Consider the following 13079-nt stretch of genomic DNA (forward strand, 5'->3'; position numbering starts at 1 on the left):
AGAAATGTTGTTCTTAAACTGTTGGACATTTTGCTCAGGTATTTATTAACAAAGTGGTGACCCTCGCCCCATCCTTGTTTGTGAATGACTGAGCATTTCATGGAAGCTGCTTTTATACCCATTCATGGCACCCACCTGTTCCCAATTCGCCTGTTCACCTGTGGGGTGTTCCAAATAAGCGTTTGATGAGCATTCCTCGACTCTCTCAGTCTTTTTTGCCACTTGTGCCAGCTTTTTTGAAACATGTTGCAGGCATCAAATTCCAAATGAGCTAATATTTGCAAAAAATAACAACGTTTTTCAGTTCAAACGTTAAGTATCTTGTCTTTGCTGTCTATTCAATTGAATATAGGTTGAAAAGGATTTGCAAATCATTGTATTCTGTTTTTATTTACGATTTACACAACGTGCCAACTTCTCTGGTTTTGGGGTTTGTACTTGTTATTGTTGTTTTTGCTTTGTTATCAAATAGAAAGTTGATTCATCACCCCCTTGTTATGTGTGTTTGATATACAGTACTACATAAGGCTTCATTTTGTGTTGAAAGTGTGCAAACTAAGACTAAAATATGCACTATTGTCAAGGCAAGAACCCATTATTCATGTTTACATTGTTTCTTATAGACATTTGCGTCAATACCGACTTTTCCATGCATGAACTCCGTCCAAGAACCAATTAAGTTTGTAAATCGAGAATAATTTCCCATTTTAAAAATGCCTGCTGAAATGTGAGAGGGGAACTCACTATTGCGAGATACGTTTTGAACGAATACTCGTTTTTTTTTTATTTTATTTTATTTGTCAACAATACTGTAATTTTTGAGGTTGGATCGGGTCAGATTGGGTTGAAGGGATGTTTTTTGAAAAGCTTGTTTGGCTCAAACCGCTTGCCAAAGGTCATCCGAGTCAGTGCATTGACGGGAAAACAAGTTTGTTGGTTTATGTCCCTCAGATGTGCTGAGTAGCAGACCAAATTCATTTGATTTATTAACATAAATTATGGAAGGAAGAAAAACAAAACCACCCCACATTTGAGAAACTGTAATTGGAAAATGACTCGATTGTCTCATCAGAATCATTTTTCCTTTTTCTTTTTTTTTTTTGCCTTAACAGCAAAACACTGGAAATAGAAGACGGCAACATTTATATATCATGAGAAGACAGAGATGTACTGTACCTTCAGCTCGGCTGTCATCCACCATCGGGCAGGACGTCCGTACGGAGACGTAGCTGGACTCGGAGTGACTGCCACGGCTATCCACTGCATAGAGAGTGAACCTGAAATGACAAGAAAGAAAAAGTATATCATTAAACTTTATGCTATTATTTTGACTGCCGCTTTCTGCTCTGTCCCCTCCTCTCCTCCTGGGAGAGGGTACCAGGTGTCCAAGAGAGGTACCAGTTTGGATGAAGTGTTAGTTGACCTGGCTGAGGATCCCCCAATGACTATCTGTTGGCTTACCGATTGGACTGGATTCCCATATTATCTTCTCAAGGTTTGTTGTGGGGCGGTGTGGCTCGGTTGGTAGAGTGGCCACGCCATGTAACTTGAGAGTTCCTGGTTCGATCCCTGCTTCCGCCCATCCTTGGGCAAGATACTTAACCCACCTTCTCCCAGTGCCAGGGAGAACCAGTGCCACTCACACTGGTTTAAATGTAACTTAGGCCCCGTTTACACAAAGCTGGATAAGGTTATCCAGGGTAAATCCCACCTAACCTTATCCGTGTCCACACACAACAATGCCACCGTTTAAGACCCCCTCCGCAACGCGACCTAATACGCATGCGCAGAAAATACGCACGTCATGGTCCATGTTGCTTTGTGTGCAAGTTCTTAAATGTAACTTATCTGAACAATATCCATTGTTCTGGTATTTTAATTACCTGGAATCCAGTGTGCTGTGGGGCCCTATTGTAGTGAATTTGGTCCTGGGCATGACGTTAAAGTGCATCCGGCAGTGGAGGCTCCTCTATGGGGTCTGGGGGCACTAGTTACTACTGTTACCCCAGGTGGCCCTTGGCAAAGGCCTAGTACCTGACTGCCCCCTAGCCAGGGATACGATTAAGACCTCAACGGCGGAGCAGGCGGAAGACGGTAGATTTAAGAACTACCACAACGGCTGCGATGGCGGATGAAGGCTGCAGCAGAAAAGGGTCCCCAGTCATCTTGGACTCCAAGCCACTGGACCCTGACCCGATTCTGTTAAGGATCGTGTGGTGACTGTCTGTGCACCAGTCTCCCCACGTTAAACTAAGTCACGCACAGGCATCCTCCATAAATGGATACACCCCTACCAGGAGGATTGTTTGAGTGACCGCCGATGATGATTGTAGTGAATCACACCTGAGCCATCATAAATTAATCAAATCTTTATTAGTGAAGTGAAGTGAATTATATTTATATAGCGCTTTTCTCTAGTGACCCAAAGCGCTTTTACATAGTGAAACCCAATCACTAAGTTACATTTAAAGGGGAACATTATCACAATTTCAGAGTTGTTAAAGCCATTAAAAATCAGTTCCCAGTGGCTTATTTTATTTTTCAAAGTTTTTTTCAAAATTTTACCCATCACGCAATATCCCTAAAAAAAGCTTCAAAGTGCCTGATTTTAACCACCCGTCCATTTTCCTGTGACGTCACATAGTGAAGCCAACACAAACAAACATGGCGGAAAGAACAGCAAGCTATAGCGACATTAGCTCGGATTCAGACTCGGATTTCAGCGGCTTAAGCGATTCAACAGATTACAAATGTATTGAAACGGATGGTTGTAGTGTGGAGGCAGGTAGCGAAAACGAAATTGAAGAAGAAACTGAAGCTATTGAGCCATATCGGTTTGAACCGTATGCAAGCGAAACCGACGAAAACGACACGACAGCCAGCGACACGGGAGAAAGCGAGGACGAATTCGGCGATCGCCTTCTAACCAACGATTGGTATGTGTTTGTTTGGCATTAAAGGAAACTAACAACTTTGAACTAGGTTTACAGTATATGAAATACATTTGGCAACAACATGCACTTTGAGAGTGCAGACAGCCCAGTTTTCATCAATTAATATACTCTGTAGACATACACTCATCCGCTCTCTTTTCCTGAAAGCTGATCTGTCCAGTTTTGGAGTTGATGTCAGCAGGCCAGGGAAGCTAGGGTCGATATTCTTCTCTTGATCATCTTCGGTGGTATAAGGGACGGTAGAAGCGGTGTGAGCCAAGACATCCAGGGGGTTTAGCTCGCTCGTCTGCAGGAACAAACTGCCGCCATTGCTTCCCGTGCTACCGAGGTCCTTTGTCCCTGAATAGCTCACACACTCCGGCGGATTTTATGGGGGTCTGGCGGCAGATTTCTTTGACTTTATCGTTGGAAATGCATCTGCTTTGAGTGTCGCAGGATATCCACACATTCTTGCCATCTCTGTCGTAGCATAGCTTTCGTCGGTAAAGTGTGCGGAACAAACGTCCAATTTCTTGCCACTTTCGCATCTTTGGGCCACTGGTGCAACTTGAATCCGTCCCTGTTCGTGTTGTTACACCCTCCGACAACACACCGACGAGGCATGATGTCTCCAAGGTACGGAAAACAGTCGAAAAAACGGAAAATAACAGAGCTGATTTGACTCGGTGTTTGTCATGTGTTTGAAAAAATGGCGGATTGCTTCCCGATGTGACGTCACGTTGTGACGTCATCGCTCCGAGAGCGAATAATAGAAAGGCGTTTAATTCGCCAAAATTCACCCATTTAGAGTTCGGAAATCGGTTAAAAAAAAAAAGGTATTTTTTCTGCAACATCAAGGTATATATTGACGCTTACATAGGTCTGGTGATAATGTTCCCCTTTAAACCAGTGTGGGTAACACTGGGAGCAGGTGGGTAGAGTGCCTTGCCCAAGGACACAACGGCAGTGACTAGGATGGCGGAAGCGGGGATCGAACCTGGAACCCTCAAGTTGCTGGCACGGCCGCTCTACCAGCCGAGCTCTACAAGTAAACAATGTGATAAAGACCATTTGACAACAATCAATCTAGGGATCTAGATATCTGGTCAGGAAACTCCTGACCTCTGGACCTAGACGTTGAGTCCGCGACATACATGCCGGACAATAACTGATACAGTCTGCTTTGCCAGTCCAAATGTATTCACTGTTTTCCGTAGTCTTCCCTCGATGGCCAGGTAATACAAAGCCGTTTTTCTTATCACATCCACGGGAGCCCGCATTCTCATTGACTCTCCTTCGACAAATGGACAAAGTTTTTCGGTAAGTACAATCACAACTGACCCGGACATTCGAAAGTTCTCTTGCCGTCTGAGAAGTGTTGTATCCCAAATAGCTGCAATTGTTTTCTCTTAAGGTATTCATGTGTGATTTCCACAAGCGTCTGTACAGACAGAAGGAGAAACACGGGCATGTCTTGATGACTCACCTTCATCTTTCCAGTGGTTAGCTCCGAGTTACGAAACCGCTTTATTATGAAGCTGGCTGTGGCACGTTCTTTCTGACGTCACTTCCTGTGTGGGGCTCGGCCTTTCTGGCGTCACTTCCTCTACGAACTCAGTTTGTAAACAATCAATGAGTCCATACAAAGCTAAGAGCCGAAGATTCAAGAAATACACGGCGCACTTACCCGTGCAAAAAATTATCTGAGGAGGGGGACCTTAAACGATGGTTTAGTGTGGCTAAAACGGGGCTTAGGCTAAATAATTATTCGTTTTAGGGGTTATCCGGCCTAGTGTAGACATAGCCTTAGATGATGGGTTTCACAATGTAAAGCACTTTGAGTCACTCGAGAAAAAACGCGATATAAATATAATTCACTTCACTTGTTCTTCACCCAAGCTCGGGTCTTTTGAGTTTTCCTTGCCTAGATGTGGATTTAGATCAGGGGATGTCGTTGCGAGTTTGTGAAGCCCCAGACTTGTGATTAGGGGCTACATAAATACATTCTGATTGATTGACTGACTGATAAAAAGTCCCCTATTATGTGCATGTGGAAGTCGCTTCCTAGCAGCTCCACAGTAGCCACGGCACAAGAGCCAAGCGTGCAGGTTTTAACAAGGTTTTAATGTACATATAGTTATCAATAGTCTTTCTCCAGCAGAACGTGACCTTTCAGTCACGTCCGTATCATCTCTCCCTCTCTGCTCCCGGCTGCTCACTGTTAAAGACAACAGATGATTAGATTACCACGTAAAACCTGTGAAATCTCATCACCTGCCAGCTGTGTCTCGTCGTCAGCACATGCCCCGCCCCTATCCGATGGTGCTCCGCCCTCAACACCATCGTCAGAGGCGGTGACCTTTGCTCCTGCAGGCGCGCTGATCACACTCACCCTCCACAGTGCACTTTTGAATATCCGTCTCGAAAAATCGAAGATTTCTTTAAACTTTTTCGCTACGCATTTGTGGAAAGAGTACCGTTTAAGCGGACGGTTTGACGTTGCCAGCTACAAATACAATGGATTTTTGAGCGCCGTGTGGAATGTTTTATATAAGTGGTTCTTAACCTTGTTGGAGGTACCGAACCCGAACAGTTTCATATGCGCATTCACCGAACCCTTCTTTAGTGAAAAATAAAATGTTGGGTTTTTTTCAAATTCAAGACAAAGTTATATGTTTTTGGTAACACTTTAGTATGGGGAACATATTCTAAGTAACAAAGACTTAATTTAGAGTTATTTGGACACTCGGGGAACATATTCTAAGCAACAATGACTAAATTTAGAGTTATTTGGACACTAGGGGAACATATTCTAAGTAACAAAGACTTAATTTAGAGTTTTTTGGACACTAGGGGAAAATATTCCAAGTTACAAAGACTACATTTAGAGTTATTTGGACACTAGGGGAACGTATTCTAAGTAACAAATACTTAATTTAGAGTTATTTGGACACTAGGGGAACATATTCTAAGCAACAAAGACTAAATTTAGAGTTATTTGGTTAGGGTTGGGGTTAGAGGGTTAGGGCCAGGGTTAGAGGGTTAGGGTTATAATAAGGCCATGCCGAATAAGGCATTAATAAGTACTTAATAATGACTAGTTAAGAGCCAATATATTACTAATTTGCATGTTAATAAGCAAATAATTAATGGTGAATATGTTCCCCATACTAAAGTGTTACCATGTTTTATTACTGGTGCACAAAATGAACCGTGCATGAACATCACCTTGTTCAAAGAACAAAACCAACACAGTGCATGAACTCACAACTAATTACACACCTGCAAATCAGTCTGACTTCTGCTGTTGCCGTAACCGTAATACGTCGATAGGGAGAAGTTTTTATTTACACGGTGAGTCGGGTGTGTCTTGACCTCCGCCGAACCCCTGAGCCCGACTCACCGAACCCCTAGGGTTCGATCGAACCCAGGTTAAGAACCACTGTTCTATATTCTCAATTGAACATTTTTCGTCCTGCAGGGATGATACTTGTAAGAAACGTACTTTATTTGTCGCCATGGAGGCGAGGATTAGTGATTTAGAAGTAGCTAAAACACTGGGCGTTAGCTACCTAGCGTTTCAGTGTTTTTTTGTTTTGTTTGTTTTTTTGTTTTTTTTATGGGTTTTTTTTATCATTAAATCAACATAGAAAAAAACACACAATACACTTTCAACTAGTGCATCAACCCAAAAAAACCCATCCCTCCCCCATTCACACTCATACACACCCACTCACACAAAAAGGGGTTGTTTCTTTCTGCTACCAATATTCTGGTTCCCACAACATGGACAACACTTCTGCAAGACACAGTCCCTGAAGCACACTTGATTGTTTGTTCTGCTGGTCCACTAGCATTTTCATTTAATTACTATTTTTTTTCTTTTTTTTTTTGTAATTATTTTTATATTGTTTTACTTTCTCTTTTATCCAAGAAAATATTTATTTATCTTATCTAAAAAAAAAAAAGAAAAGAAAAAAAAGGACCCTATCTTCACCAGACCTGGTTGTAAATGAAATTAGCTTCGTTTTAAAGGTTTTTTTTAAAACCAGGTCCAGTCCAGATAATGTCCAAGTCGGGTTCAGCAACACACACCTTCATTCATGTACACTGAAATAAAATAAATAAATAAATAAAAATAGAAAAATTTTGGAACACAACAGATTGCATATAATCTATAAACAAAATTACATTTTCAAAAAAAAAAATTAAAAAAAATTTATGTACAGTCCAGATTATGTTCAGGTCACTCAAAATTAGGGAATACAACAAAATATAGCATATAATCTATAAACATAATTACACTTTCAACATAAGCCTTTGAGGACTTCCCATCTTTTTTTATGTTTTTTGGCATCATTATCGTTTTCAACCATGTAACTTTCTAAAGTTAAAAAATACTGAATAAATGTTTTAAAGAACGTAATACTAAGTGAATATCTGTTTTTGGCCTTAAAAATAAACCTTTTACCAAGTACTATAACTAAATTGATTAAATCATGATTGTCAATGAACTCTCCCAAAATAACAGAAACCACATCAAGCTTAATAAACAAAACCAATCCTTAAACACATTTTTTCAACTTCCACCCAAAAAGAAGACACAATATGACAATACCAAAACAAAGGCAGGGTGGATACAGACTCCTGACAACAAAATCGGCAGTCATCTGACTCTGTCATATTCCATAATCTTAACATTTTCCCCGTGGGTAAGAAGTTATAAATAATTTTAATTTGAAAATAACGATTTTGCACATCAATAGTGGTTTTATAGATTAGTTTGAATATGGCATCCCACGGCAACGGGCAGTCAAAAAAGTCCTCCCATTTCCCGTTTCAGTGTTATAACTTCACCTTTATCTTTAGTTTTTGAGCCAAAATGCGTCCGTTCTCCCTTTTCTGTCTACACACTGCTTGTAAGTACTCCGTGATTGTGCGCTGTCGAACATGCTCCTCTGCTCATAAAACCAGAAATGTCACGACGTGGACTTACTTATAGCAAAAATTCCAGAATCAAGGCCAACACACGCCCCAAAAAATGAGTGCACTCGGTGCCACAAAGTCAACATCTGCAAAAAGACCATCCGCATTGTCCCTTCTGAACTCCACCAGTTCTCCCCTTTGGAAATGTCAGCTATTACGATATTTTTGGGCGGGGGTGGGGGGTGGGGGTAGCAGTGACAGACTTCATGACCGCTTAGTACCCTGATAATATCGCACAGAATAAACCGTATGAGACGGACGCACAAAACATCTCATGCCACACAGCTCGGGAACGGAAACCGTCTCACCTTTACGTGGCCTTTAGAAAATGTCAAGGTGTGCGGCTGTGAATGAAAGCATGGGAGGAAACTGACCATGTGGAATTCAAATAAAAAGGATGGCAACGATTTTGACGTCAATATATTTTCTGGGGCGATGGAAATGAAGCGGAAACATGGTAAGATTGGACCTACTTTTACTCGAAACCACCAATAATATCAAGTTTAACGCATTAATGGTTTTCCCTTTAAGATTGCACTTTCTCTGAACTCAAACGACAACTCCCCTGTTAGCTTTGTTGCACCTGTGTCACCTCGTAATATGTTTTATCCGGCGCGGCCGCGCCAGGCCTGGACGTCGGGGCCAGGAGTCGAATACGTCGGCGTAAGTGAAAGCACCTGTTGCTCATGGAAACTGTTACTGCATGTCTGCTCGTTTATGCAGCGGCTGGCTGGGCGAGGTTTCTTATATTTGCAAAGTGTTGCGCTTGTACAGTAGTTCATGTCCAATAATTTGGGCAAAATGCAGATTGGTGGTAGCGGGGGTATTTTGTAGCGTCCCCGCGGGGCCTCACCTGCCATCATGGAAAGAAAAAAAATGTAAAAAGAAAAAAAAAAAAATTAAATTGTTATATGTATCCAGTGATTATACTATAAAGTTATTTTCCATTTACTTCACCAGTTTTAGATTATTTTTATTCAAAATCGCTGAATTTTCCCATTTGCCGTTCAAATACTGAGAAGAGACGGTGCGGTGATCAGCAGCCAGTTGAGGCACGTCACTGCGTTGTGCCTCACCATGGATTGCGGACTCGGCTAACTGCTGGCCTGCTGTGCAGTGAGACCGTATTGCTATATGAATTATATTATACATTTCCATAGTTTAGTTAGCTGAGGTATATAATGTACAGTGTATTTTGTCAACAACTGTATGTGTGTAACGTATTTCTTGTGCTGAGCAATCATAAAACTGCTGCGAAGACGCACTGTGTGAGGCTTGCAGTGATCCCGCCTCCTGGTGCCGGTTAATGCACCCCCGCCGCAGAATGCACCCCCCGACGGGAGCGCCACACCAACCAAAGCCCACACCCAAACCCTCCACGTGCAAGACCGAATCCACCCAAAAAAAGTCACTTAACCAGAAGCCAAAAAGTGCAAAAACAACAATGCTCGCGCCGGAGGAGCCGTGAACGACTGTAGGGACACAACATTAGGTACACCTGCAGACTGCAGCACGGATTTCATATTTCATTCATTCACAACTCCTCCAACATAAACACCACTGTTCCCGCACTTATAAGTAAAGGTAAGACCATAATAAGGTTTTTTTTAATTAAATGTGCTTTTTTTGTGTGCTACAGTTTGTATGTGTAAAGTTAAAGTTTAGTTAAAGTACCAATGATTGTCACACACACACTAGGCTTGGTGAAATTTGTTCTCTGCATTTGACCCATCCCTTGTTCACCCCCTGGGAGGTGAGGGGAGCAGTGGGCAGCAGCGGCGCCGCGCCCAGGAATAATTTTTGGTGATTTAACCCCCAATTCCAACCCTTGATGCTGAGTGCCAAGCAGGGAAGAATGCTGGTATGAGCTTTTAAACATAACCCGTTAACTGCTGCCAATCAAATGGTGAACAAGATACTCTTTAGGGTTCATATGTTTGTAAATCTGACTGTGATGAAGTCAGTGCCTCACCAGCCATGAACCTCACCGCACATCACTGGTGTGTGGTCATCAGTGTTGGGTTAGTTACTGAAAACCAGTAACTAGTTACAGTTACTAGTTACTTTATTTCAAAAGTAACTCAGTTACTAACTCAGTTACTTACACCAAAAAGTAATGCGTTACTGTGAAAAGTAACTATTTAGTTACTTCTTCTACTTTTTGTTTTTAAAGCTCCCATTAATGCCCTTTTAGCCTTCATTTCAGTACTGTTATTGCATTGGAGAATAATACAATGTGTTGATCAACTTGACATGCATTTGCATCACTGAACTCTGCTAAGCAATGTGCTCTACATACAACACACAAAGACAAAGATATGTTTCAAAGGGCCAATTTATTTCAGGCCAGAACAAATTGACAAAACTATTTTAAATAGCTGCAACATAACATACATAAGTAACAAACAGCATAATAACACTAACACTAACACTAACACTAACCACGTTAAACCCAGATTCCAAAATAACAAAGGTCTTAACTCATTCTCTTTCTATGCCACTTCAATATGGAATCCACTCCCAACAGGTGTAAAATAAAGGGCATCTCTATCCTCCTTCAAAACCGCACTAAAAGAACATCTCCAGGCAACTACAACCTTAAACTAACACCCTCCCTTCCACATAATACCTCTTCGGATTGTAAATAATCAAATGTAGACATTTTTTCTTATACTTTCTGATCTCTCTCTCTGTGTCCACTACTTGCTGTACATACCCTACCAAGTCAGTCCTACACTGTTTAAATGTCAATTTCTCTGATGATGCAATTGTTGATGCTGATTGTTGATGACAGAAGTGTTGATACCAACCAAACCTAACCCCCCCCCCCCCCTCCTCCATATCCCACATCCCGGATTGTAAATAATTCAGTGTATATACCCTGATGATTATCTTGTGTGATGACTGTATTATGATGTTAGTATATATTTGATAGTATATATCTGTATCATGAATCAGTGGACCCCGACTTAAGCAAGTTGAAAACTTATTGGGGTGTTACCATTTAGTGGTCAATTGTACGGAATATGTACTGTACTGTGCAATCTACTAATAAAAGTTTCAATCAATCAATCAATCAACAACATAGTTGTAAAGCTGGCTTCACCTAAGGAAGGCACACGTGACATACACAGAGCCTAACCAGGCAGATTTGAATTGTTGTTTTGGGCAGTAGACGGGATCTTTGATCCAAGACACAACTTACATTTAGCTAAAATGTTATTTTCTTTGTGCTCGACAAAAGAAAATAAGTGAGAATATCTCATACTTGCCTCTCCCCGGGACAACCATTCTCCCAAATTTCTCCCGATTTCCAGCCGGACTTAAGGCACGCCCCTCCAGGTCCATGCGGACCTGAGTGAGGACAGCCTGTCGTCACGTCCGCTTGGCCAACCAAAAAGTAACCACAGAACACTATACCGTATAGTCGTATAGTGTTCTGTGGTTACTTTTTTGTTGGTCAACGGTTTACGTTGTATTGCGCACCCCCCTCCCCTCCCCTCCCCACGGCCCACACCCAGACACACACACACACACACACACAGAGAGCGCAGAGGAAGAATCAGAAGCACGTCTCTGCTTCGCTGCCATAAAACACGATCAGATCCTCAGTTTCTAGCCGATACTACATAAAAAAAATAACGTAAAATAACGCAGTAACGCATCATGTAGTAACGGTAACTGAGTTACTGAATATAAAAAATAACGCGTTAGATTAATAGTTACCGCCAAAACTAACGGCGTTACAGTAACGCGTTACTTTGTAACGCGTTAGTCCCAACACTGGTGGTCATTATATATGTTCTTCACAGAAAATTATATATGTTCTTCACAGAAAATGAGCCAAAGTCAGTGAGTCTAAGTTAGAAAAATTAATTAATTGTATAATTTTTTATTAGAAAATGAAAACGGGTCCCACAGACCCAAACACCACACAAGGGTTGAGGTGTGGCGGTTTTTATTTTGCCGTGGCGGGCCGCCACGATCAATTATATTAAGGGAAACCCTGCAATTTCAGAGACATTTTCATCTGGTGGTGAGCTATAAGGACTTTGACAACCGACCCATGTGACAACCAACCCCGTACACGAAACAACGACAACAGAACCAATGTTGTAAAAGCTGTAACTCCGCTGATGAGTTCAATGTAAACAACAATATGACACATCAACAGCTCCGATCGACTTTTTTTTTTTTGCATATCCTGCGGAATGGCAATCAAATTTTCTTTTAATTACATCATTGGGACAAAGTTTTTGTCATTTTCTTTGTATACTGTAAGCCCACACTGTGACATAAATCAAAAGAACTACACGGCCCAGAGGCTGAGAGTGCTTCCAGCGGCTGTTTTCCGCCAGAAGAATTCAAAGAACAGCAATGGAAGGAGCAAATACCAACGGAGAAACCGATGTGGTAAAATATGAATTACAGAGTAAAAAACAACAATATATCTATCAAACTCACAGAGCTGTCAGGCAGTCCCGAATATTATAATAATATATTATTACCGAACGCTATTACAGTACATACAGGTGATTTTGACGGACTAAACACATTGTGCAGTATTCTGCTTGTAAAACTTATTTTGTATTAATCAAGTACAGTCGTCTCTCGCCACATCTCTCTTTGAAGTTTGCAGCTTGACATTTTTTTTTTCTTTTTAATTGTTTTTAAACATGTTCTACGTGTCGTTGGCCTAAATTAAGCATTTTCAAGCATAACAATGGCAAAATTAACATCCGTCCATCCATCCATTTTCTACCGCTTATTCCCTTCGGCTACAGTAGTACTGGCAACTATGTCGATTCAGAGCGCGTAGGTCCAGTATCGTGGCCACCGATTGGCTCAGCCTCAAGCAGCATTACACGCGAAAAAATGCTGGGTTATTTTGATAACCCAAATTATTGTGTTAAATTGTTGAGTTTTTTTTTATTGAAGAGCAATCCATTTTTTGGGTTATAAGGGTATTATTTTAACTCAATTTCTGGGTTTTCAAAACTATGAACCATTTTTGTTTTGTTTTTCAATGAGTAACGCATTTTTGGGTAAAAGTTTTTTTTTTTAATTAAAAATGTACTTTTTTCTTGAAGGGATTTTATTAAGGATTAATCTCATGAACATTATTTACAATCACACATCTTCCATCCATCCATCCATTCA

General features: G+C 41.1%; 1 protein-coding gene across 4 annotated transcripts in view; it reads right to left on the reverse strand.

The window, feature by feature from the left end:
- Positions 1 to 13079, reverse strand: part of LOC133574886 (astrotactin-2) — a 752799-nt gene that overhangs the window by 34180 nt on the left and 705540 nt on the right. For all 4 annotated transcript variants that reach the window (XM_061927222.1, XM_061927221.1, XM_061927224.1 and 1 more), the window contains one exon: positions 1177 to 1277. In XM_061927222.1, the coding sequence (XP_061783206.1) occupies positions 1177 to 1277 (101 nt within the window). The remainder of the gene's footprint in view (positions 1 to 1176; positions 1278 to 13079) is intronic.

Source organism: Nerophis lumbriciformis, linkage group LG32 (assembly GCF_033978685.3).
Source record: "Nerophis lumbriciformis linkage group LG32, RoL_Nlum_v2.1, whole genome shotgun sequence".
Classification (NCBI taxonomy): Eukaryota; Metazoa; Chordata; class Actinopteri; order Syngnathiformes; family Syngnathidae; genus Nerophis; species Nerophis lumbriciformis.